At 43.0% G+C, this 27,479-nt stretch overlaps 2 protein-coding genes across 2 annotated transcripts; one reads left to right on the forward strand and one right to left on the reverse strand.

Annotated features, from left to right (window-relative positions):
* Positions 1-529: 529 nt before the first annotated feature.
* LOC134180700 (rho GTPase-activating protein 35-like) lies at positions 530-22,264 on the forward strand. Its single transcript, XM_062647888.1, has 21 exons — positions 530-1,901; positions 2,322-2,548; positions 2,655-2,788; positions 2,853-2,970; positions 3,182-3,305; positions 3,474-3,681; positions 3,975-4,130; positions 6,290-6,462; positions 8,045-8,129; positions 8,195-8,385; positions 8,551-8,791; positions 9,562-9,751; positions 12,435-12,716; positions 12,900-13,449; positions 16,823-16,998; positions 17,063-17,083; positions 17,145-17,210; positions 19,464-19,713; positions 19,875-19,952; positions 20,013-20,147; positions 21,566-22,264. The coding sequence occupies exons 1-21, from the start codon at positions 575-577 to the stop codon at positions 22,063-22,065; spliced, it is 5,232 nt and encodes a 1,743-aa protein (XP_062503872.1). The 5' UTR covers positions 530-574; the 3' UTR covers positions 22,066-22,264.
* A 256-nt stretch (positions 22,265-22,520) lies between these two features.
* On the reverse strand, positions 22,521-27,436 carry LOC134181257 (uncharacterized). The gene is made up of 10 exons (XM_062648500.1): positions 27,354-27,436; positions 27,134-27,249; positions 26,239-26,355; positions 26,102-26,181; positions 25,838-25,894; positions 25,698-25,773; positions 25,097-25,221; positions 23,424-23,484; positions 22,884-22,982; positions 22,521-22,818 (listed from the first exon to the last, which is right to left on the reverse strand). The coding sequence occupies exons 1-10, from the start codon at positions 27,404-27,406 to the stop codon at positions 22,700-22,702; spliced, it is 903 nt and encodes a 300-aa protein (XP_062504484.1). The 5' UTR covers positions 27,407-27,436; the 3' UTR covers positions 22,521-22,699.
* Between the last annotated feature and the right edge of the window lie 43 nt (positions 27,437-27,479).

Raw genomic sequence — 27,479 nt, forward strand, 5'->3', positions numbered from 1 at the left:
TTGATGGTCATGTATACGTTTGATGCTGCAGCTGCTACCTGCTGCACACGGATGTACGATGCACTTTGCTCTGATCTCTAGTCAATAGTCGGTATGCATGATTGCCTGTCTGCTGCAGTATTACTGTCGACGGTGTCTAGTAAGTCGCAGACAAAAATTGCTCTAGAAGTGTCAATACAAGTGGGCTGATCGAGACACGTGGACGGTTATCAATTACCGACTAATTAACTAATTCTCGCTGCGACGTCATCACGGATACAGCCACGCCCACGCATATTCGATTCTCAACTCGAAGCGAGTGTCCTGCGTACAAACTCGCTTCTCTCTCAACGTCTCCCATCACCGACATCAGCATCTCGCGCACACGTCACGAAAATACGCATCACGTCCGTGCCCGACCGGCTACATATATCATGCAGTATGACGTCATTTCCGATATGCTAACGTCATTTCCGACATTCCTAAGGCATTTGTGTATGCGTAAGCGCGTCAATCGGATCTGATAGCGCCTTGTAGCTCGGTCAACGGACAGTGACGAGCGAGAGCCAGACGACGACGACGACGGGAGGAGGCAATGGCGGCCGCTCAAGCGTCCGATGCGCGCACGTTCAACGTTTCCGTCGTCGGTCTGAGTGGAAAAGAGAAAGGCACACAAGGAGTCGGCAAGAGTTGCCTCTGTAACCGTTTTATGTGCTCACATGCTGACGACTTCCGTACTGACCATATCAGCGAGATCAGTCAGTCAGATTTCATTGGCAGCGTCGTCAACAGCAAACATTTTCTGTATTGGGGACAAGTGGGCAAGGTGATGGACGACGGGACAAGCGCCGTCTTTAGAGTCGTTGAAATGACGGAGTTTAGTGACGACGAGAAGTTACAGGCGTTTGCTGGTCACGCCTACTTGAAACGGGCAGTTGCTGTCAAGTTGGAGTCAAAGGGTAAAGTGCGCTACCTGAGTAAGGACCAGATGGCGCTGCCGGAAGAGTTTGAGATGTTGGCGTTCCCGGATAAGTTTCATGTTGATGGGTTTTTGGTAGTGTTTGATGGGTCGGGGTATGTTGATGGACGAAGCAGCGAGGCGCAGAAGAAATTGTTGAGTAAACTCGTTCCTGTGCTTGTCAAAACGAAGAAGCCAGTTGTTGTGGCAGCGACGAAGTGTGAGCAAGGCAATGAGACGTCGTTGAGAGAGATGGAGGGTTTCCTCGAGAAGATAATAAAGAATTGTCATTTCGTTGAAGTTTCTGCGTTCGATGACGTCAATGTGGAGCATGTGTTTTTCACGTTAGCCAATTTGATCCAGAAAGGTATGAAGACGAGATGTAAGATCGTGCCGTTTCATCAAGCCAGCATGTTGAGACTGCAGCAGCTGACGAATGCGAAGAAGTCGTATCAGGCTCTACTGAATGAAAGGATTGCAGACTTCCAGACGACGTGGCTACGAGCACAGAAAATGTTACAAAATGAGGATTCGTTCAAGAGCTACGTTCACCTGCAAGGCATGAGTAAGTCAAAGCGACCGTTTTTGCAGCACGTCATGAAATTGAAGGAGAAGAAAAAAGAGCAAAAGTTGAGTGAGCATTTCACGAAGATGCCGAAGGCTCTTGCAGCCATTCTACCGAATCTCGATGAAGAGAGCACGTGGTCACAATGTCAGAAAGAGATGAGAAAGTGCAAGGAGTTTGATCAGTATTTTGTCATTCTGGCTGAGGATTCTCTGTGGGAGGACGAGGACTGGTTGGTGAGCAGCGACCCTCGCATTCCATTATCGATCCTCGGGTTGCCGGAGGCAGAAACTTGCTTTGCTGTTCACAAGAGGGACGTGATAGCAAGACAGAAGAGACTGGAGATGGAACGCAACTTGAGAGAACTGCTTGCTGATGCTAGAGACGACATACAACCAGGTAGAGTTCCTAATGTTGTGTAAGAGATTGTCAGTTAATCAACTTGATACAGGAGGACACAAACATGAGCATTCACTTGGACAAACAGGCAAACAGACTGAGAAACAAGTTGACAGATAGACAGGCTTACAGGGAATGCTACAGTACAGTATGGGTGGTTATTTAATGAGCATAACATGTTTTAGACATACATACATACAGACAGACAGACAGACAGACAGATGGACGGACAGACAGACAGACACAGACAGACAGGCAGATAGACACACAGACAGATACATAGACAGACACACAGGCAGACAAATAGACAGACACTTGGCCACACAGACAGACAGACAGACAGACAGACAGACAGACAGAGAGACAGACAGATGAATAGATGTTGATTGTGATTTATACAACAAACAACGTTTGCTGTAGGAATGTCATGGATCGAAGTAAACGACATCTTGTCTTTACGTGACGACTACACTCCCATTGAAACTTCACTAGGCAAAGCCGTATGGAAAGAAGAAGGCGAAATCTTCAAAGAACAAGCAAAGGAAGACTTCTATGAGATGCTCGTTGAAGCACCAAACTTGTTTGACTACGCACGAATTACAGACAGACTCGGAGATCAAGTGCATTTCATTAGAAAAGCATTACAGGTAAACGATCGTATTACCTCGTGTGATTTGTATGGTAGGAATGTTTGTGTGTGACTTACCTGTGGGAATGCGTGGGTGTGGTCATCTTGTGTTTCTGTGTGTATAGGATGACCCTCGATATCATCAGCTCGACAAATTGGATGAGATACGGTCCATGCTCATCTGGAATCACGTCGGTTTCTTACAGAAAGAGCCGCCCATTGACATTCGATTTCGGGATGTCATTGATATCACAAGAAGGTGGCATGTGTAGAGTACATGTTTGTGTTGAGTTGTTGATTACGTTGTGGTGGCATTTTGTTAGGCGAGGATCTCTCATGATCAATAGTAACATGTGGAATATCAAGGCTGGGGATACGAGGTTGAGGTTGTTACTGTTGGGGACTGATGGACTTGCACTGGAGCTGCAGGGAGAGATAGTGGTGTGTTGTGTTGTGTGTGTGTGTGTGTGTGTGTGTGTGTGTGTGTGTGTGTGTGTGTGTGTGTGTGTGTGTGTGTGTGTGTGTGTATGTGCACGTATGCATGTGTGTGTGTGTGTGTGTGTGTGTGTGTGTGTTTGTTTGTGTGTGTGTGTGTGTGTGTGTGTGTGTGTGTTTGCTTGTTTCTGTGGAATTAACAAAAAATTTTGCTTAGAATTTGTGCTCATCTGACTTTGAGTACGTTGTTGATAATGTTCACTACACGGTGGAAACACGAATTATTGATGATCAGATTGTATCTGCAAGCAATTTTGCTAGTGGAGAGTTCACACCAACAGGTAAAGCATAACACACACACACACACACACACACACACACACACACACACACACACACACACACACACACACACACACACACACGCATGCACACACGCATGCACACACACACACCAATGATTATCAGCAATGTCCATCAGCATTTATCACACCAGTGTTTGTGTGTAGGTTGTATGTGCATATTTAGTGGCCTGGGCAACTTGCAGTACGTCCACAAAGCTTTAGATGGTCACATCTTGGCCAGCAATTGCGCTCAACCTCTCACACGTCTTCCATTCAGAGGACTGCCTATTACACTTGTACAAGCCGTAGATCCCGATATGCCAGAAGCCGACCAACAGGAAGTTGCTAAGAATGCAGTGGAACTCGCTAAGAGGTGAACAAAACGCTTCATTCGTCACACGACCAGCAGAATCTGGTTGTACACTTTTTGTTTACTAGCATACTTGCCTGTTTGTTGTTTATGTTTACTGGCATTTTGTCTGGTGGCTGACGTGTGCGTTTGCTTGTCGTTCTGTTTGTCTGATGTATTGATATTAATTACTGTATATCACGTGACTATATCACGTGATTAGACATTACGTGATTATATCACGTGATTAGACATTACGTGACTATACATCGCGTGAATGTACAACAGTCTCACTAAATGTTTTGTCTTGTCTACAGATTGCAATGTGGTGTGTCGTTTCCCAAAGGCCAACGAGCCGATCGCCAGACCGTGACGTCTGAACAAGCAGCCGAAGCTATTTCTGGTCTCGTTTCGTGTGTGAAACACAGACAGACTTTTATCAGCGTGACAAAGAGAGTCCAACCGGAAATCAGGTGAAGCATTGTTTGCTACGTTGTTGGTTCATTGCTTGCTTATCTATTATGATATTATAAATGTAGCTGACAATCTTTTTGCCTGCTTGCTTGATTTTTTAGTCAGCTGGATTTTTGTCTTTGTGTGTGTGCGTGTGTGTGTGTGTCTGTTTGTTTGTTTGTGTTGTCTGCCTGCCTGTCTGTCTGTCTGTCTGTGTATAAATCTGTCTATGTGTCGATGTGTGTGTATGTGTGTCTGTCCGTCTGTCTGTTTGTCTGTTGTCTGTTGTATGCGTGTTTGTCTGCCTGCCTGCCTGCCTGCCTGTCTGTCTGTCTGTCTATTGGTCAGTCTGTCTGTCTGTCTGTCTGTTGTCTGTTGTTTGCATGTCTGTCTGCCTGCCTGCCCGCCTGTCTGTGTGTCTGTTTATCAGTCAGTCTGTCTGTCACCTTGTCTGTCTGTCTATCTGTCTGTCTGTCTGTCTGTCTGTCACTGTATCTGTCTGTCTATCTGTCTGTCAATCACATATATTTTCAAACATTCATCTATCATACAAAGAGTGCTAGGCAATGACATAATGTTTTAGGTGCTACAGTACACAGGAAAAAGCACTAAAAACAGTAACAACTTAACTTAAAAGATAACCTATCTATCTGTCTGTCTGTCTGTCTGTCTGTCTGTCTGTCTGTCTGTCCAATACATATATTTGAAACATGAATCTAGAAACATACAATATGTAACTACGAGTCAAATTATACAGAATCACCTAGAGACTACAGATATCAACTACTGAACCAACTGGGAAGTAAAAATTACATTTTCTAACTACTAAAGAACCCAAAGAGGGTCCAGTTATTACAACACTAATTATTGGAGATGAAAGCGGCTTGTTTTTGCTTGGACTCTGCAACCCAAGGATGACATCTTGCGTTGGATTACTCTAGCATTGCATCGCTGTAATTAAATGCTGAACCTTTTCCGCCAGTGATCCATAAATTGTGCTGAGGTGCGCCGACCATTTTTATCAAAAGATTGAGATCCGAGAGAACGTAGGTATTTGTCTCCTTCATCACCCCATCTACCGAAGTGTTCAATGACTAAAGGCTTAAAGATTATGTGGTTGCCAGTTGGTAGCCTTTCATCTCGATATTTGATTTTTTCTTTTTTTCTCTTCCCTTCGAAGCTAGACCATCTACTTTTGAGGATGAGGGAAATACCTCTGAGCTCCAGGGATGGGCAAGAGAGATGTCTAAATCAATACTCATACCAGAAGATGTATCAAGTGCTATAATGTCTGGTCTGTTATCCGAGTTTGAGTAGTGATGTCTTGGCTCTCTCCTGTGTGGTATGTGAAGTTCACTTAGACAATCAGCCCAAACATTTGCAATGGATTCGTGACTCCAAACTGGGCCACCACCAACCTTGCATGTTAAAAGATGATACTCGCTGTCGTCAAGAACTGCTCCGCACTGACATGAACGCAGCCACTCCAGAGAACAGACTGACAAGCCCAACCTGTCTGTCTGTCTGTCTGTTGTTTGTGTGTCTGTCTCTCACATATATTATCAATAATGATTGCTGTTACAACGACGAAATAATTTAAAAGTAAACTACACTACTGAAGTCTCAATAAGGCCCCTATGGGGCCACGAATAGGAGTCAATGTACATACAACTGAATATTAAAGTCATCTGTATATAATTGGCTATCGCTGCCATTAGTTAGATTGGATAGTTTCCTAGCGATGGTCTTCGAATTGCACCGTTGCAGCGACACGGAGAAGCGCTTGCGCCAAAAGCAGAGGAATTCTTTCGAGTTTTTCTTTCCCAAATCGTCCCGTGATCTTTCCGAAAGCTTCTGTCTGCCTGCCTGTCTGTTTGTCTGTCTGTCTGTCTCTGTGTCTGTCTGTGTTTTTTTTGTGTCTTTCTGTCTGTGTGTCTGTTTGTGTGTTTGTCTGTCTGTTGTTGTCTGTTGTTTGTCTGTCTGTCTGCCTGTGTGTGTGTGTGTGTGCACGCGCGTGCACGTGTACACACGTCCGTTTGTCCGTGTGTCTGTCAATCTGTCTGTCCGCTGTGTACATCTGCACAGTTGTTTGTTTTTCGTATTGTCATATATTTAATTAGAATTCTATATGTATATTGTGTTCTATTGTTTACATGTGTGAATCTTCTCTCTGTATTAGGATTGCCATGTATGTAATGGATAACGATCCATATTCTCCAGAACAACTTCTGGCTCCTCTTCTCTGTCAACAATGTTGTTGGAGAGATCCTGACAAACCGTGTGCAGTCAGATTTCAAGTGTATCTTGACAACAGCTACAAGTGTGTGGAAATAGCTCTTCTGTCTCCACAAGGTACTGACAGGCATTTCACGTTAACATCTAATAAATTTAATATTTTGTTGATTTGGTAATTAATTAGAGTAATGTTGTTTTGTGTTGTGTTAGCTTGTGTAGTGTTGTAACAGTTAATTTAGGGTTGGTGTGACTTGTTGTAGTACTGAGCAGCAGAGTGAGGTTGTAATGTTTTCAGATGTGTCTGTCTGTCTGTCTGTCTATCTGTCTGTCTGTTTGTCTGTCTGTTTGTCTGTCTGTCTGTTTGTCTGTCTCTGTCTGTCTGTTTATCTGTCTGCCTGTCTGTCCATTAGTTAATGACTTTGTTTGTTTGCAAGGACTAAAAAATCCTAGCATTTGTACGAGTAGAATCTGTATGAGAATAAATTATCTGTCCGTCTGTTTGTCTGTCTGTCTGTCTGTGTGTCTGTTTGTGTGTCAATACATATATTTTCAAACATTGAACTATTATACACCATCTAAGCAAAGCAACTAAATACTACCAAAGCCAATTTGTCTGTCTGTTAGTCTGTCTGTCTGTCTCTGTCTGTCTGTCTGTCTGTCTGTCTCTGTCTGTCTGTCTGTCTGTCTGTATGTTTGGATGGACAAGACAAGCTAGAGATGGACAAAGCCATTCATAGTTCTATTCATTAATTAAAACGAAGAACAGTAGGAGAGTAGAACTTTTAGTACTGCAGCAAGTGATGTAAGTAGTGACGTTTGATGACAATAAAACAAATCTGTCTGTCTGTCTGACTGTCTGTCTGTTTGTCTATCTGTCTGTCTGTCCATTAGTTAATGACTTTGTTGTTTGCAAGTAGTGGTTTGTTGTCATAATCCTAGCATATGTACAAGTAGAATCTGTATGAGAATAAATTATCTGTCAGTCTGTCTGTCTGTCTGTTTGTCTGTCTGTCTGTCTGTCTGTCTGTCTGTCTGTCTGTCTGTCTGTCAAAGAAATATATTTTCATAAATCGGAACTATTACAGGCTAAATCATAACTATTACAAGCTAAATCAAACTACGCAACTCTTAACTAAAAGTCTAATACACGATACACTACAGTTGACCCTGACAGGGTCTTACAATGACTATTTATTAACCAATAAACAAAAAACTGAAAGGTGTCCAGTTCCAAACTGCGCTTTTGACCACCTAGGATGTTATAGACTTTTCTTGACATTACTGAAGCATTACATCTTTGCAGCTCAACAGAAAGACGATGTCTCCAAAGTAATTTAAAGTTGGCAGGATTCTTTTGGCCACTTTCATCTCTTTAGAGATGTGCGAGATCGTCTAGATATTTTAGCGCTTTCTCACCCCATTGACCAAAGTGTTCGAACACTAGGGGCACCTCAGATGGTGAGAGACCTTGCGGTAGAATTTCTCCTAAGTACTTTTTGGCTTTGATTTCTTCTCTACGAAGAGCAGCAGCTCCATCAAACAGAGAAGCCTTGGATAGAATGTCAATACTCCAAGGATGTGCCATTGAGACATGTCTCTGTCTGTCTGTCTGTCTGTCTGTCTGTTTGTAAACACAGTATTGCTTGCATATGGTTGTTGATAGTTTCTTATTCACAGTTGTCATTGTTGTACTTTGCAGGCGTTTCAACGGCAAAGCGAAAGTTACGTCACGGTTATATGCTCGTTTACTCAGCCAAGAGACGAGCTTCGTATAACAACATCCGGTTTGTCTGTTTGCTGCTTACTTCATTGTCTTTCAATTTTAATATATTTGTGTCTTTTGTTTCAGGGCATTGTTTGATCATTTGCCGTCTATTCCTCGTGCCATCGTTGCTGTGGCTGACAAAGTAGACGTGGAAGCAGGTTTGTCTGACCCTCTAGAAGATGATCTGGAGTTGAAGCTGCTGAGCTACGGAAACAGTCTGGCTGCAAGAACGGGAGCGATGTTTCTCACCTTATCGCCGCACTCAGACGTAGACGGTAAGTTTGCTGTGTGTGTGTGTGTGTGTGTGTGTGTGTGTGTGTGTGTGTGTGCATGTGTGTGTGTGTGTGTGTGTGTGTGTGTGTGTGTGTGTGTGTGTGTGTGTGTGTGTGTGTGTGTGCATGCATGTGTGTGTATGTGAACTTGTTTTCTTTCTTCTCCAGAGGGAATTTTCTTGCGATTCTTTACTGAGGCATGGAATAGACGGTTAAGCAGTGGTGTACTTCAGGGCAACTGTGCCTTGCCCAGCCCATTAAGTCAACGCCTTCCTGCACGACCTCCCAGCCCTTGTCTCTCAACACCATCTTTGTCCATTTTCTCTGCTGATCAAAGTATGTCATCAATGATGTTGAAACCAAAAGTATGTCGACATGCGTATGAAGAGGTGGACCTTCCATTTGAAAGGTATACACAACAGAAGAGGAAAGGCAGAGGCAGGCGGTTTAGTGAGATGACAAAATTGGTTGAACGGTGCTTTAGTATTGGTTGTAATAGCATGCAAATTTGGATTCACCCGTATTCATTATGGGGTTGGGTCATGCAGGATAGGACATTAAGCTTGCTGATTGTGAACTAGTTCAACAGCAAAGTTGAGTGATTTGAAGTCTCTGTGTGTAGTAGTATTCACTCATTGCTGTTCATGAAAATACTGTATGTAGCAGAGACAGACAGACAGACAGACAGACAGACGGACAGAGAGAAATGGACAGATGGAAAATATATGTATTGAGACAGACAGACAGACAGACAGACAGACAGACAGTATTGGCAGGCAGACAGACAGGTGGGCTGGTGGACGGACAGACAGGTGGGTAGACAAGTGTGTGGGCAGGTGGGTGGGCGGGCAGGTGGATAGGCGGGCAGGTGGATAGGCGGGCAGGTGGATAGGCGGGCAGGTGGATAGGCAAGTGGGTGGGTGGCGGGTGGGAAGGTGACAGGTGGGTGGGCAAGTTGATGAGCAAGGGGGTGGGAAAGTTGATGAGCAAGGGGGTGGTAGCAAGTGAGTGGGTAGGCAAGTGGGTCGGTGGGCAAGCAAGTGGGTTGGTGGGCAGACGTAATGACATGGACAGGCAGACAAGCAAGCGTGTGATTAGATACATACATTGTGTTGAGAGAAAAATAACGTATATAAAATATAATATAATAATTAATTGAATGCTGTTTTATATTTGTAGGAATAAGAACGCATCTCCTGGGTTGTCAGATTCTCATACTTCGAAGTCTTCTGAACCGATTACAAAATTGGGGCAACAGTCAACGTTATTTCAGTATCACGACGATATGGCTGTGGGACCGGCTGATCAAGCAGCAGAAACACAGTCTCTGGATATTGATAACCGACCTCCAGCCAAACTACCACACGAGGTACCAACTATACATATAGACTATATCTTGTACGTGTTGGCAAGTTGAGTGTGAGGTATTACGTGTGTGTGTGTGTGTGGTGTGTGTGTGTGTGTGTGTGTGTGTGTGTGTGTGTGTGCATGTATTGATTTAGGAAAGCAGGATAAATAATTACTTTTGCGTTGGTGGTTCCAGACAAATATGATACTTTTAATTGTGTATTTCCAGCAAGACCGTGGGGTTTACAAATGTGAATTTAAAAAGTCCATTCAAAGAATGAAGAGCTAGCCTGTGGGAAATTCGTCTATCATTCGAAAGCATGTGATTAGGAGGGGCCGGATATCTAAACAGAGCAATGATATCTAAACTGATTACTGAACTAGGACGTGCTTCCTGCCAATGGCACACCATAGGTCAGGGTATTGGGTTAGTCAGTCTTAATCACCTTTGTTGTCTTTTCTGAAAGTGTTCCTTATTACTTGTGGCGTGTCTCACGCTAGGGTACACAGTAATGCCGGCCGGTCACGTGACAATACAGGCTGGTCATGTGGCATACGACTGACTCGACTCGGATACCTCTGAGCATGCAGTCTTGTTAGTCTTACGTGGCCAGACGTTTGCGCGTGGGGGGAGGGGCGAGAAGAACGTCTGGACACAGTGGCCGGGTTTTTGTTGGCGGCTAGTATGCATGACATCATGATTAGCTGTTACCGTGCAAAATGACTAGTACTGGTAGTTACAATATATGAAAGCGTCCTTTTCATCCTATAATTTTCTATTGTGAACTGTAAATTAACTCGAGCGCAGACGGAGATCTGCTCCTCCTCCGCAGCAGGTAGTTGACCGGATGTCAGAATTACGAGGCTGATTGGATGGATTGCATTCTTTGCAAAGCGACTACAAAACCTGCGACCCACCGTTTAGTGCACAGTTCTCGCAATGAACATCTTAAGGTGATCTTAGAAGAGTTTGTGGCTGAGTTTTACCCTGATTCGGTGAGCGTCAATGCTCCCACCACACTTTTGACTCTGTCGACCTTACGCAAGAAATCTAGAGAAGTTGAAATCCCTACGAGACGAGCTTAATATGAAGGAGGCAGAGTTGTGAGGGCAGGTCAACACCGTTGGGAAATTGCATGGTCTAGATGTTCAGGTTCAGCGAGTAGAGGGTGATGAACCATCAGAACGTGCGTGCTTGATACCGATGTCAGCGTCTTTAGCTCGAGCTCGTTCTCCAGTAAAACGGTCTGCCAAAGAGTCTGGTATCAATTTCCTGGCACTAAAAAACGCAGGTACGACAAGCGGTAGGATAGCATAGCACAGTGACTTGCCACCGCTGGTGAGAAAGGACACAAACGTCTCTACCTCCTACAAAGTGTTTCACTACCTGTTCTTGTAAAGGTTGAAGCTCGAGGTACCCCATAGACTTAGTTGCAAACAGAATGGCAAGTGAAATCGACTCTTCATCGTACAACATTTTATCGATTGAAGTCGTGAAGTCCCGGATGTGTAGTTAAGCTACGCCCATAATTGCGGTTCTGCAACGTGATTGGTCACGCCAAGATTCTGGCGTTGCTAACAAAGACCCCGCCACTGTGTCCAGACGTACTACATGTCCCTCCCCCCTCCCACGGAACATCTGGCCACCCGAGACTACACTCTTGTGTGGATGCTGCCACTAATCTCAGGGTTAGGGTGACGCACAAATGATTAGCATTGCTATGTCAACAACACAACACAAGCCATTTAAACAGTTCTTGCAAGTGACCAGATTTGGTAGGCGGTGTCTGCTACAGGAAACAGAGAGATTGTTAATGAATACAGACAAAACATACTTGATTGGCATCAGACCAGCAAGAACACACACACACACACACACACACACACACACACACACACACACACACACACACACACACACACACACACACACACACACACACACACACACACACACACACACAACCTTAGCTTTAAAAAGACCTATTCTCAGTTTTGAATAGCATGTAATTCCAGTTTAGTATGTGTATCTTTCATGTCAAAACCCACTTAGAAGATGGTTGCACAAAGGTGGAGCAGATAGTGACCTAAATAGTGGGTGGTGCAGACAACCACTGTTGCTCTTTCATTACCATACTTGACATTTTAGTCTAACCAAGTTCATATGGAGTTTTATCTTCAAACCACCTTCCCAGGGGTTCCATTCTTTCAATGTACTTTTTTAGACCATACTGTACATGTTTGGGTGAAAGGCCATGTGGTGAATGGTGGTGGTTTGTGGGTGGTTGTTCATTCCTTGTCTCTGGTTGCAAGGTATGATGGAAGTGTTATCATTTTGTGAGACATTCTGAAGGGATACACAAGGAGATAGTCAACCACATACACAGATAGTTAACCACATACATATGGTATGTAACATGGATAGTTAACCACATACATAGATAGTTAACCACATACATCAGTAATGAATAGTTAACCACATACATAATTATCTAGTCCAACTTTTTGAGTATGCTTTGCTATTGTCACGTGACTGTACTCCCATAACTCATGGCTTAAGTTGAAACTAGGTGTGTGTGTGTGTGTGTGTGTGTGTGTGTGTGTGTGTGTGTGTGTGTGTGTGTGTGTGTGTGTGTGTGTGTGTGTGTGTGTGTGTGTGTGTGTGTGTGTGTTGCAGTCTAATTTTGTTGTATTTTATGAAACAGTCAAAGTGGTTTCAAAGTCTTGAAAGAAGAGAAGTTGAATACTCTTATGCTCTTCATGGTGGAGGCAAAGAGACCAAAGATGGACAAGGAAGTTCCGAGGCAATTCTGTCTCTCGAGGAGCCTTTCTATGCAATGCCACAGAACAGTGTGGTAGGGAAGAAGCCAATACGTGTGGTCAGTAGCATGCAGCGACCGAACATTTCAGGTAATCGGAAAGTGTCCGAACCGGCAATGTCGACTCCCAAGTTAGCAGGTTCTCAAATGCCAACTGAATATGCTGTGGTGAGATTGAAATTTTGTGTAGTTATTGAATGCCTACGTGTTATGCCGTGTGTGTGTGTGTGTGTGTGTGTGTGTGTGTGTGTGTGTGTGTGTGTGTGTGTGTGTGTGTGTGTGTGTGTGTGTGTGTGTGGATGTATGTATGTATGTATGTATGTATGTATGTATATGTGTGTGTGTGTGTAGGTGCAGGACATTGTGACTAAATGTGACTATGAGACTGTAGAAGATGCGGTGCTCTTGACTCGACAATCAGAACGGGATCATCGACGTCGACATAATTACTTTAGTGAGCGACAAAGTCTGGAGAAGGAGCCCGAAGCTGTTCAAGATTCACTGAAAAAAACAGAAGCAGAGAAGCAAGACTCAACACCCGAGAGTCATCAGTATGGCACAATACATGCAGATGGTTTTGATAGGATGTTGACTCCACCGGAGAGACGTAGGTATCACCCTTATGAAGAAGTGAAGTTGGACAAAGGGAAGGACAAGTATCAGTCCACAAGCAACACTAACGTGTCTGGTCGGACGTCTCCAGCATTGAGTGACACGACGTCAGGATCAGAGTCTCCACTTCTGAGCAGGCGAAGTGTACCAGTGAATGTGACTCCAACAAGCACAGCAAGGAGGCAGAAATTGAGTATTGGGTCACTTGTGACACAACGGTCTCTTGATACAGACGATAGTGGAGACGAGATGAAGAAGAAAAACACAAGAAAAAGAGTTCCATCACAAGGTCAGCTTGCGGTCATCGTGTATGGTTGTATGTGTGGTCACATCTACGGTTGTATGCCACTGTTGTGTGCCACTGTTGTATGCCGCTGTTGTATGCCACTGTTGTGTGCCACTGTTGTGTGCCACTGTTGTATGCCACTGTTGTATGCCACTGTTGTCTGCCACTGTTGTGTGCCACTGTTGTGTGCCACTGTTGTATGCCACTGTTGTATGCCACTGTTGTGTGCCACTGTTGTAACTCTGTTGTAAAGGGAGGGTTTGTAATACAAAGTACATAGTACCCATCCCTACATACTCATCATTTCTCAAAAGGTTTTTCTAAATTGCAAAGAATTTACTAACTTAAATTGCCTACTAACTTTTATAGCCCAAATATCCATGTGGATACACATACAATGCCATCTTCATGTTGAGGTTGGGTAGAAATGGCTTTTCAGTCTAGGGTGGTGTCCTGTTGACGAGTTGGCTTTTGAAAGCCAATAAATCAGAGACAGCAGGTTCGTAGGAGCAGTGCTGTAGGAGCCGGCCAGGCCATGGCTGGACCACATAGCTGGACCACTTTTTCTAGAGTAAACTTTTACCAGTGACCTCTTATTCAGGGTCGTAGAAACCGGTCTTGTCTGTCTGTTAGGCCAAACCATCTTTCAAAAACTTTACTTGGGACAGTCGACAATTAAAGGGGAAGTCCAACAAAAATGAACTTAACTTATATGAGTAGATCTTGCGAAGACAAATTGATCGGTATCAGTTACTCCGTTATCTTAGCTTTTGTATACGAGAATGAGCAATGTTTCTGTGATGTGCAACGCCCACGTGCCTGCTCCGTGCTTCCTGGTGGATTAAGCTCCGCCCACTGTAAACAAATAAATGCGTTTACGGATGACTGCTACGGATATATCGAGAATGACGAATGTGAATGCGAAGATATTATGAAGATCTGCCTTCTTGCCGTCAGTGGTTCCTCTCTAAAGTAAAATGGTGTCGGTAGAGCTGTTTCCCCGCCAGACTTGCAAGCAGAATTCCTCAATACCACGGCTTACCTAGAGAACGCGCTTGTGCTTGAATATTTGTTTATCCTTGTTCTTTTAGTATCCGAAGAGAAACGTTCAGCGTGCCATCTGGCGTGTGCTACAGAGGACGTTCCTATTTTCACATCCGGTCTGCTCACTTTCTTTTGCCGCTGATTGGTAGAAGTTGACAATCCCGGATGAAAAAATAGGCTTATCCTCTATAGCTCACGCCAAACGGCGCGTTGTACGTTTCTCTTCGGATATTAAAAGAACAAGGATAAACAAATACTCAAGCAAAAGCGTGTTCTCTAGGTAAGCCGTGGTATTGAGGAATTCTGCTTGCAAGTCTGACGGGGAAACAGCTCTACCGACACCATTTTATTTTAGAGAGGAACCACTGATGGCAAGAAGGCAGATCTTTATAGTATCTTCGCATTCACATTCGTCATTCTCGATATATCCGTAGCAGTCATCTGTAAACGCATTTATTCATTTGCAGTGGGCGGAGCTTAATCAACCAGGAAGCGCGGAGTGGGCGTTGCACATCACAGAAATATCGCTCGTTCTTGTTTACAAAAGCGAAGATAACGGAGTAACTTATACCGATCGATTTGTCTTTGTAAGATCTACTCATACAAGTTAAGTTCATTTTTGTTGGACTTCCCCTTTAATGGCCGAAACTTTCTATTGAAACTATAGGTGATTAAATAAGTAATATATTTGTAGTTAAAACAAAAGTAAACTAGAACATCTTGACCAAATATATTAATTGCTATCTAGCTAAGGCGGGTCGTATTGCATAGCCACGTGTATTACAGTTGTTGGTAAATGAGAGTTTCAAGTACCCATGCAATGCATTAGGTAATATTGTATGCTGGACGACTGCTGTATTGGCGCATTATCTTTTGACCACACCCTTTTAGCGCGCGTTAGACCAGACCACTTGAAATGCTTCCTACAGGCCTGCATACTGAGCATGCACTAGGTATGGTGGCAGACCTACAGGGATGTTGATTGAGCGTCGGATGTCACTTCCATGCACGTGTTCAAGATGCACAGGGAAGTTTAGGAACATATTACGGAAGAGTTTGCTGTGGCAGTTTAGGAACATTTGTAGTTACCAGCTGGAGTGCCAGTCTTTGTGACCACAACAGTTTGTTGGCTTGTGGCATTGGTAGTTAGTTACCATATAAAGTGTCATATTGGGTGTCAGTTTCTACCTTTAACTTCCTCTGAAGTGTAGATTCCAGTTGCATGAACACCAGACCTCATGAATAGTAAACAGGACTTGAATATTAAACAGCATGTAAGGTTATCAAGTGAGTGTCTAGTCACCACCCATAGCATTCTAATGCTGTGGTAATGATCATCTCACCTTACAGCCTAAATCATTAATATTAATAAGACTTAGAGTTTGGTTTATGGATGCTGTAAGGGTCCGTCTTGCTGCCTTACAAATGCAACAGTCAATCACAAGCAACACCTTCAATTGACTATTTGGGGTGTATGTAGCTGGCGGGATTGATCTTTCCGCCTTTAACCACATTGTTTATTCTTGACTGTTTTCAGACCTCAGGATTATTTTTGTAAGGCAGAATGTCAGGGATACAAGCTGACAGTCACTCCAGCTTATTATATAACAAATTATGACCAGGAAGTCCACATCTGCATACAACCTTTTACCCTGTGGGCAAATGGAAATAGCAAAAGACATTAAGTTGATTATCTCACTAAGTGCACCTACTGTGCTATGACGTCATCATGACGTCATTGTGACGTCAATACAAGGAGTTGCTAGAAGCTTATAAAGCATTGTATATTGGTGGCCGATTTGTGTGGCTCTCACTTGGTTTTGTTCTTTGCTGTTGATGACGACGTTATGGCTTTGTGTTCAACCTTGATTTTCAACAAGAGAGTGGAAGAGGGCACGATTTCAGTGGTTTCTAATAGAAACAAACGTGTCAATGTCCTCTTTTTTATGAATTACTATAGTATGTGACTTTCAATCAGACATGTGGTGGACAAAGAGCTTGTTTGTGTGATAGTTGACTAGTACATTATACATGACTTCTAGCTCTTAGTGTTTTGGCTGCATACGTGTGTGTGTGTGTGTGTGTGTGTGTGTGTGTGTGCACGTGCGTGCGTGCATGCGTGCGTGCATGCGTGCGTGCATGTGTGTGGATGTGTGTGTGTGTGTGTGTGTGTGTGTGTGTGTGTGTGTGTGTGTGTGTGTGTGCATGCATACGTGCGTGCGTGCGTGCGTGCATGTGTGTGGATGTGTGTGTGTGTGTGTGTGTGTGTGTGTGTGTGTGTGTGTGTGCCCATTAGCACTTGTTCATCATAATTGTTTATTCTTCATTTTAGGAGAATTGTCTGTCTCGTCAGGATCAGTTCTCAGCACTGGAGAAGACTATGTATTATCACCTCGTGCATATCGCAAGTTCTCTATACCAGTGAAAGTGACAGAGTCAATGCTTGATATATACAGAGATGATGATGAGCTACTGCGTGTTGAGATCATTGACCCATCTATTACTTCCGTAAGCAAAGTGATTTAGTGTTTTGCTATGTTTGTATTGGTAATATAATTTTGTGTCTGTGTAGTTTGGAAATGGAGAGTTTGATGTGAGTGTTCAGAGACTTTGTGGGTGCTTGATGTGAGTATGTTGTGTGTGTGTGTGTTCAGAATGATATGTCTCCTTTCCTCCCTTCTGATAAACCAAAGAAGAAGTCAAAACAGGAGGAGAAGGAGGTTAGTAGTGATGCTGACTTAGCGCTGTAGGCTCATCATATGATTGCACACAGACAGACAGACAGCAGGGTTGTCCCCAGCATACAAAAGGCACGGCGCTCCGCCATGCCTTGGCTCCCGCTTGGTACAGGCCCGCTGTGCTTTACTGAGTACGCAGTGGCTACTATAGAGTCCGTTCACACATTTTGCGCAGTGTGGGAAAATTTCTGGATCTCAGGATTCTGAGCACGTACAAGCATGTAGGAAAGCAAGTGGAGACAACTGGTAAAAGGAGATGGGGTAGCTACCATGATTATTTAACCCAAAAACTGACAAGTTCCGCATTGTGATGTGTAAAGCGCCGTTTTAGACCCCCTCGTTTTGACATAAGTAGATAAACTGGATGTTTAATTGCATTCTTTTAGAGTCACCATACACTGATTTAATTAGCTGTCTCCTAACAGTTGTTCTTTGAGTCTACTGTTCTCTATTGTAGCTATGAAGACAACGAGCTTTGTATTTTAAAATTTACAAAGTTGTTTGAGGCAAGCAACTACTAATTCTTTGCATATTATGTTAGTTCTTTGCCTAGAGGGCCTGGGATGTTTGGTGTGATGATAAGACCAATTAGTGGGACGACTGCCCTATGGTATGAACTTGATTGTAATACAAGTACTCAAAAAGCAACAGTGGTTGTCATGCACCGCCCACAGTTGCGTCGGTAGCAACTGCAGTTTCCCCTCTAGCATCACTAGACGTTTTTAATTTGGAGTGTAGCTACTGCAGAATATTAGACGGCTCTAGAGAACTAACAATAAACAGGTTAACAATAGAAATACATGAGGAAGACTTGTCAGAACTGCGACAAGATTCTCCATAGAGACCGAAAAAAACGATAGCATGTGGGGAAATCTAGCATGTGGGGAATCTAGCACGTAAACAAATGAGAGTCAGCTGCGACATATTGTACTATACATAGTGGTGTGCACAATGTGAGAACAGCTAATTGTTTGATTGAGTTTAAATTAATCAAATTGCAGCTTTGAACCTTCCAACATAGCATGCAAAGCTTATGGATTCAATCACACTGGCTGCAAATAGTGGTCTGGTGAAGGTGACAATGATATGATGAAGTCATTAAAATTTGTACATTTTAATTAATTTGAATGCGGGTGTTACACACTCACTTAGGCATGCACTTTTGTCTACAATTCAGATTGCTAAAAAATACGATAATTATGGATGGTCCTTTACAGGAATCTACACTAGAGGACAATTTAGTTAGAATTTTTTGATCTGAGTATATCATGCACATGCATGGCATGCACTTGCCAGTATTTTATACAAACGTGACCATCAAAGTGTAACGGTAAAAAGGTGTACTGTTGTAAACTTTAAAAGGTGTTTTCTTTTCCTCTAACAGGTAATGGCATCTGATTCCCAGTAGAAATTGTCCAAAATTTAAAACGTTGCAACAAATGAGAACAAAATACGTTTTAGGTTTGGTTCGTATCACTAGAACACTGTAAATAGACAGGTCTATATATACTATCTCTAAGACTGTCAAGCAAGTTTGATAGGCTTCTAGATTAAATGAGCTCTGCAAAAAACTGTGTGTGGGCGTGGTCACAAGAATTTCCGCCATGCCTTACAAAAATCCTGGGGACAACCCTGGACAGACAGACAGACAGACCGGACACACACACACACACACACACACACACCTTTGAGACCTTTGAGCTGTCCATCCTCAATGGATGATAACAGTATGTCTACGGACAAGATGACAAAGGAGGTAGAATAAAACTTAAAAACTTATGACGAGCTACGGATGTGCTCGCAAAAACAAGAATGTCTTGTGAGGTCTCATTTCCTCCAAAAAGATCTTCTACACTGACAATGAAGCTGGCAGTGCTTCTCAGTTGATGGACGTTCTTCTCCAGATGTTGAACTACATGTTGTGTTTCTGTTTATTTGAGATTTCCACATAGTTCTTTCCTGTAATAGTGTATACCAATCTTTTTCTGGTATACCACGGAGGTTCATGTCACAGGAAACTGTATTGCGCCATCTTTTCTTTGCACCATGACAAGGTTGTTTTGAGGCTAACTCCCCAAACAGCATCTGAGAAGAACTACCAGTTTCACACACACACACACACACACACACACACACACACACACACACACACACACACACACACACACACACACACACACACACACACACACAGGGATGCACATGCATCGCGATTTAAGCCATTTCTTTGTATAGAGAGTGAAACTGGAAGCTCGTCGTCACAAAGAACAGCGAAAACTGGAAGACAAAAGACGTCGAGACATTAGAAAAGAAGAGGAACGTTTGCGTAAATGGAGAGCAAAATCTCCCGCTCAACAGAGACATCGAGGCTCACCCGTTTCCACCTACTTTAGCATCGAGTTGAACGAACTGCCTGAAATTGCAACACGAGGTGCTCACCTCCCTTTGTTTGTTGCCAAGTGCATCAAAGCAATTGAAAAACACGGTGAGTGGTGTGTGTGTGTGTGTCATGTGTGCGTGCGTGTGTGTGTGTGTGTGTGTGTGTGTGTGTGTGTGTGTGTGTGTGTGTGTGTGTGTGTCACTGTGTAATCACTAATTTAAAGTGTATGACTTGTGTGTTGGTATGTTATTCGTATTTGACTGCAGGCATGCAAGTGGAGGGTTTGTATCGTGTGTCTGGTAAGAAGGATGTGATCAGCGTACTGAAGATGAAGTTCGAAGCCGGTAAGCCTCGTTCTCTACTGCAAATCATCTTGTTATTCTCTAACGGATTGTCTGTTGTAGATCACAAGTTAGACTTCGATATTTGGGCACAAGAGAGCGTTCATGTGTTGACAACGGCTCTCAAGTCTTTCTTCCAAGAATTGCCTTCTCCTCTCTTTCCTGAATCGTTGATAGAGCTGTTATGCGAGATAATCGGTAAGAACACGGATTGTTGTTGTGGAGAGCTCAGCAGCGGTGTAGCCAGACAGAAATTTTTGAAGGGGCCAAATTAGTATTAATATATGATTAACATGAACTAATAAACAAAAGACAAATTAATATTAACTAATAAGGCCAAATTAATATTAATAGATGATTAATATTAACTAATAAAGTCAATAAGTTGGTATATAATTAATTGAAATTTACAACTACTTTATGTTTGTGCTGCTACATGCATGAAGGGTATATCATGCTGGCCAAAAAAAGTTGGTCTAGTATCAGAGAAGAATGTCAATGCAGCCAATACAAATATCATGTAAACTTTCAATTGCATATATAACTTCTACATTTTTCTCTCTTTGAATATGCACTAGAATTGTAGAGAATTAAGGCTGTGTTTTCACTAGCTCCATGTTAAACTACAGTATGTATGTATGTATGCTCCTGTGTGTGTGTGTGTGTGTGTGTGTGTGTGTGTGTGTAGTGTGCATGTGTGTGTGTGTGTGTGTGTGTGTGTGTGTGTGTGTGTGTGTGTGTGTGTGTGTGTGTGTGTTTGCCGTGCTGTCTGTCAGTCTGTCTATCTGCTCCATTGTGCTGTATGTTTCTGTCTGTCTGTCTGTCTGTTGTCTTGCTGTCTGTGGGCTCCACGGTGTGTCTGTCTGTTGTGCTGTGTGTCTCTGTCCGTCCGTCTGTCTATCTGTCTATCTGTTCCACTGTCTGTCTGTCTGTCTATCTGCTCCACTCTGTGTCTGTCTGTTGTGCTGTATGTCTGTCTATCTGTTCCACCGTCTGTCTGTCTGTCTACCTGTCTGTCTGCTCCACTCTGTGTGTGTGTGTGTGTGTGTGTGTGTGTGTGTGTGTGTGTGTGTGTGTGTGTGTTGTGCAGTGTCTGTCTATCTGCTCCACTGTCTGTCTGTCTGTCTATCTATCTGCACTGTCTGTCTGTCATGCTGTATGTATGTATGTTGTTTAGCTTAAATGTGTGTATCAACCAAACCAGTTCCGGAAGGCGACTGTTTACACTTTGAGACTTGCACATCCGCGATACGCATGGTATCCGCACAAATTCGTTTGCAATGGAGCTACCCTTGCTGTCAGAGCAACAGTAGTAACTAAGTTGTCACTGAAACTCCAAACTCGGCATCTACATCCATGCAGTAGCTGCTCCTTTCATCTTTCAAGGAACCCCATATCAACAAAATACTAGATAACGCACGCTAGTATCACGTGACAGTTAAACCTAAAAACTTGTGTGATATGGGCGAGTCAGATATTGGCCACACCCTAAATTTTAGAGGGGAAGAGTCCCCTCCTGGGCCCCTCTGTAGCTACACCGCTGAGATCTGCTTTGTCTTGATTTATCTGTTAGACGTTGTTGTTTCTTTCAGTTAATTAATTAATTTTGTTTACAGTAAAGCCAGAGTTTGATGAGAAACTTGCTCAACTAAAGGAATGCATTGAGACGCACCTTCCGTCTCTAAATTACGGTGTCCTTCGTCATCTCATCAAACATCTCCACCGTGTCAAGCAGCACAGCGAACAAAACAAGATGATGGCGAGCAACTTATCCGTTGTGTTCTGGCCTACTCTCATACGTCCAAACATCACAAATATTGACAAACTTCTTGTCGATCGTAACGAAACTACAAACCTTGCGGAGATCATTACAACGTTCATTGAACACGCACACTTTTTCTTTGGAGAAGACGACACGCCAGATGCTGCGACCATCGTAGAGATACCTACAGAACTAGGGGACATAATGGACGGACAGGAAACTGAAGTGATTGTCAATGAGCTGTTTGTGGATAATGAGGAGACGGTGGATATTGATGACAGACAGGATGATGACGATGACAACTTGTATGACACGGGAGCATGTCCATCAACAAGAAGATATACAGATCTATGAGTAATATTCTTCACGTAGAATTTATTTGCTATGGAATGTAAATGCTGTCGAACGTGTAGATGACGATGAAGAGACGATTAGCATGCATACTGATGTATGAACAAACAAACCTACAGCACAAATCGTATATCCTGTAGCATTGTTGTTATTGAATATTATTATTAAGTATTGATGTAAAATAGAGAGAACTAAACGACAATGTGCGCATGCGCAGAGCAAGGAGTCTTGGTCATGTCACGCGACCAGTTGGCAGAGTACTGTATGCATACCCTAGCGTTTCACATCTTGGGTAACTAACTGTGTGCTATATGTATCAAAGTGACAGTCAGTGAGTAAATGTGCTGGCCTGCAAACTTGCCATTAGCGCCCTAGAACGTCAAGATCTAATATCGAAATGTAACTGTCCGTGCATACTGATACTGACTATTGTATGTATGGTAGATGATACTGCAGACTAACAATCAACATACAAATTTATAATTTACATAATTGATTAACACTAATTACAAATAAAGTTTAATGCTTATTGTCCAGCAACAACAGCTTTTTACCTGCCAAAGAACACGCCCACGGTCTGCAGCTGCCACTACGTACACACGTACCTTAGTCCTTAGTGACTATCCTTACTCTTACTTCAGTCATCGAATTCATCCGATCCCCACCCAATATCAACTTGCATATCTTCAGCAACCACGTGACCGTGTTCCAATTTCTCATCTGGATGAACCGATGAATATGATGGAGGAAGAGGTTCTGCACAAAATAGACAAATCATTTCAGAGTAGAGAACAAAAGGAATGTTGTCTGTATCAGACGACCTTTCTCTTCAGTGAATGAAGTCGACGACTCAAAAGGAAAGGCTCCGGTTCTTAGTTGGAAGTGAGCATCTCGTACAATTAATGATGCTTGTGATGAACCTGCAGGACAGACATGCAATGTACATATATATTATTTTATTTTATATATTTATTTATTTTATTTATTTTAATTTATATATTTATTTAATGTTTATAATATATGTATATATATATATATAATATATATGCTTAGAGTGATTATTTCAAACATGATCACTATTACTGTCTGTCTGTCTATCTGCCTGTCTGTTTATGTGTCTGCCTGTCTGTCTGTGTGTCTGTCTGTCAATGTTAGCATATTTCAAACATGATCACTGTCTGTCTGTTTGTCTGTCTGTCTGCACATTTGTCTGTCTGTCTGTCAATGGTAGTATATTTCAAACATGATCACTGTCTGTCTGTCTGTCTGTTTATGTGTCTGTCTGTCTGCCTGTCAATGGTAGTGTATTTCTGTCTGTCTGTCCATCAGTAGTTCAGTCTAGTCTGTCTAACCACATGTACCTTCATATTGAGGAACAGACAAATCTCGAGCATGAAACTTGGGAATGAGATCAGCCAGTTTCTAAACCAACACATACACACAGATTACAGCTCCATTGCCACCGTAACTCAATAATTACATGAACACAAAACTAAGCTCATTAGTCACTCACTTATCACACACAAACTACAGATAAGAGGCACGTTTCCTTCCAAAAGGTAACTTTTTGTTAGTAAAACAAGGTTGTACTCGTGTGTTGCCAGTAAGGCTCAACAGCTTTACTGCTAACCTCCAACTGTCACTCCCACACCACCTTTTACCCCAACAACAGAATGCAACACATAGCTAAACATGATTAACAGCCAACACAAATTCAAGCTCTCGTTATATCTATGTATATAGAGTGTAAAACACACACACACACACACACACACACACACACACACACACACACACACACACATGCACACACACACACACACATGCACGCACGCACACACACACACACACACACACACACACACACACACACACACAAAAGTATTCATACCAACACAAGTCAAACCCGGCCACATCCATTAGTGATTGCATAGACATACAGTCCGCATCAACACTATTGACACATTTTTGCTTGAAGGCGTGGCCATGGGTAGCATGACCAGAAACGCATCTGATTTCGCATTACGTATGTTTCTAGATAGAAGAGAACTATTGTGTATACTCGTAGGTTTGCTAGACTTTTGGAAGTGCACATCAGCAGCTTGTGTTATCCTTTCATTTTTTGATAGCATTTCCCCTACTATCTACTCAAAAGGCATATTCAGCTGAGCATGCGTTCAACGTACAGCGACAGATCACAAGGCGTGAGCAACTGCCACTCCATCTGGATTGCATCTAATCTTCAAGTTCATAAACGTTTTAAGGGCTACAAGGCTCAACACGCCGCTTGATGACTGCCTAGAAGTTTCCTATTAATTAATGCAAGATCTGGTGAGTTAGGATAACCACACTCTACCCAACTTGCGTTCACACGTAGAACATTGGTAATTAGATGCAAAAGATATAGAGTAGAGCAAATACATCGATTGCTTGAAGTTTCTGCTTGAGAACAAGAAAGCAGTAACACCGATAGCGAAACACGAGAAGGAGAAGCCATTTGTAATTGACTCTAGGGCATGTTTTTGCATATATTATGGTGTGTCTTTACTTAATCCACTCTAACCCGTTTTAACCGGGTTTAACCCCACTCAGAGCCAGGGTTAGCTTAATCCTCGCATAACTCCAGTCTTAACCCGAGTTAACTCGGATTTACTAAACTCACATTCACACAATTGAGGTAATTGGAGTTTAACCCAAAGTTAACCCTCTGTGTGAAAGTTCTCACAAGTTGTATATTAACCTCGCGGTAAGCCCGGTTCATAGTATTGACGCTGAGCGTTAACATCAAAGACACTGCCTTGATGCAGGCGGCATCCTTTGATGTTGACGTTGATGCTGACGCTGGAATAGGATTTATTTCTATTCCAGCGTCAATGACGGCGTCAGCGTCATACTGTGAATCCAGCTTTACACTGAAAAATACGTACCACTACAGTGTTACTGTATTTAGAAAGCACAAAGACCAAAATCAAAAAGAACTTGGGACAGACGGCAGTGTAAGTGTGATGATTGACTCACAGTTAACTGAGTTTACCTGTTGGGCTGCAAACACAATCCCACACTGTGCTGCCATCCTTTGAAAGCTTTCTGCATATTCAGAAAGAGCTGTGCGCAATAGAGACGCTTTTGCTGCCTCTGTTTCTCGATGACAACCTTCCACTACACAACAATTAATTAATTAATTGTGCATTGCATGCACACACGCATATGCACACACACACACACACACACACACACACACACACACAAACACACACACACACACACACACGCTCACACACACACACACACACACACACACACACACACACTCACACACACACACACGCTCACACACACACACACACACACACACACACACACACACACACACACACACACATGCTCGTAGCTCTGAAGCAAGCAGAACACAGCTTCATTTACGCAAGGCAGGCGAGCACACGAGCAAAAAAGCGTACAGCCAAACAGACAAAAAACAAACGGTCACATGACCTGGCAGTGATGACACTAAAGACAGTGACTGAACAAAAACATATACAAAGTATGTCCATGTACCTCACACATTGCAAACGAACATAATACTATCACTCCAGTCTCCTGCAATGGTTCTAGTATAAGCAAGTACATGCACTTACATTCGACTACAGCTAGTTCAGCCGCCTGATTTGCTTTCTCCAGTTTCATTTGCTGACTGCTGCTGTCCTCTCCTTTCTAACACCCAAAAGCCTTCGTTGTTCAGCCACTCAACAACACACAAACAGTAAACACTGCACACCTTCTCCAGTCTCTCTATTTCCTTCTTGATTTTCTTCTCTTTTGCCTGACATGACTCCTAAAACACACAAAATGTCACCACACTTATTATATTACATTTACCAACTAAAACTCACTAACAGAAAAAGACAGACAAATGACAGACAAACCGAGCATGCAGTGACAACATTGAGATGAGAAAATCAAAGACAACAGAGAGACAGAGAAGTGAAAAGATGGACAAGTAGCCAGACATTAAAGATCAAACGTAGAGCTGTACATGTACCACGTATTTCTTTGCTTGATCGAGAGCCTTCTCAGCATCAAGAATTCTTTCATACACAATCGCGTTCTTCTTAATGCCGCCTACACAAGACAGATGCATAGCATACGTTTATCGTGCCGCAATGAAAATTAACTGACAGATGAGATCTTTCTGTATGTCAGTCCAGCTGCTGTGCAGCTCTGTTATGTGTGATATGACATCTTGGATGGCTACGTTCTCTTCACTCTCTGCCCATTTTGATAGATACGATGAAGCTGGACAACAAACGAAATGACATACTATGATACATACAGCATGTTGTAAGCGAGGGATTGACAGTTTGTAATATGTAAATGGACGACAGATGGAACAGACAGCAGGCCAATGTAGACACACACACACACACACACACACGCACGCACACATGCACGCACACAAACACACACACACCACACACACACACACGCACACAAACACACACGCACACAAACACACACACACACCACACACACACACACACACACACACACACACACACACACACACACACACACACTGGTAGCTGAGTATAAAGGAGAGCAGGAAAGTAGACAAGCAGACGCCATCAGAGACAACAGCAAATTGCTTGTCCAACTCACTGCTTTATTCTTCTGTTTGTATAACGTATATGCCAAAAATTCACCAGCAAACACACAAATAAACATACAGACAGAAAAAGAGATACAGTAGCACACACAGACACAGGCACAGACACAGACACACCCACTGACCAACTCACCCCCCCCACACACACACAGTTGCCAGACAGACACATGGACAAGTATGCAAGCAAACACCTAGCTAAGCATTGACATAAAGGTTAACAAACATACATCACTTAATTAATCTAAAAAATGGCTTGACATCATCGAATTGACTTGCATTGCAAAGAGACAGTACAGTACCCATGTGCTTGTGTGTGTGTGTGTGTGTGTGTGTGTGTGTGTGTGTGTGTGTGTGTGTGTGTGTGTGTGCGTGCGCGGGCGTGTGCGCGCACGGCTGTGTGTCACGTGCCTCCCTGTTGAGCTCTTGCCACATTCTTCCAGCTTTTCTTGACGTTCTTGCTCTCGGAGATGACAAGTTTCAACTCGCTGTGTCCGGAACCAAGAGATGACAGTCTCACAGATCCCCTAGCATCACGCCATCACCATCAGCAACACATTGCCACATTGTAGCACAACACGTAACATGATAAGATGACAAGTAGCTACATGTAGCACCTAACTCAACTTACCGACGTACAGCCGAGGCAGCCTTATCCATATGGTAGCCCGGATTAGAGGTCATGTGATTTAGTGTAAATAACCGAGTTTGAGATTTTATTTCTCTACTAGGATCCATGGCCCGTCCTTCGTACGGG

This window comes from Corticium candelabrum, chromosome 6 (genome assembly GCF_963422355.1).
Source record: "Corticium candelabrum chromosome 6, ooCorCand1.1, whole genome shotgun sequence".
Classification (NCBI taxonomy): Eukaryota; Metazoa; Porifera; class Homoscleromorpha; order Homosclerophorida; family Plakinidae; genus Corticium; species Corticium candelabrum.

Excerpts from the sequence above, each read along its gene's own strand:
- LOC134180700 (XM_062647888.1), top strand. The coding sequence starts at position 575 with ATGGCGGCCGCTCAAGCGTCCGATGCGCGCACGTTCAACGTTTCCGTC. Across the intron at positions 3,682-3,974 it reads GCAGTGGAACTCGCTAAGAG|ATTGCAATGTGGTGTGTCGT; the intron begins GTGAACAAAACG and ends TCTTGTCTACAG. Across the intron at positions 8,792-9,561 it reads GTGGACCTTCCATTTGAAAG|GAATAAGAACGCATCTCCTG; the intron begins GTATACACAACA and ends TTATATTTGTAG.
- LOC134181257 (XM_062648500.1), bottom strand. The coding sequence starts at position 27,406 with ATGACCTCTAATCCGGGCTACCATATGGATAAGGCTGCCTCGGCTGTA. Across the intron at positions 27,250-27,353 it reads GCTGCCTCGGCTGTACGTCG|GGGATCTGTGAGACTGTCAT; the intron begins GTAAGTTGAGTT and ends GCGTGATGCTAG. Across the intron at positions 26,356-27,133 it reads GGCAAGAGCTCAACAGGGAG|CTTCATCGTATCTATCAAAA; the intron begins GCACGTGACACA and ends TTTGTTGTCCAG.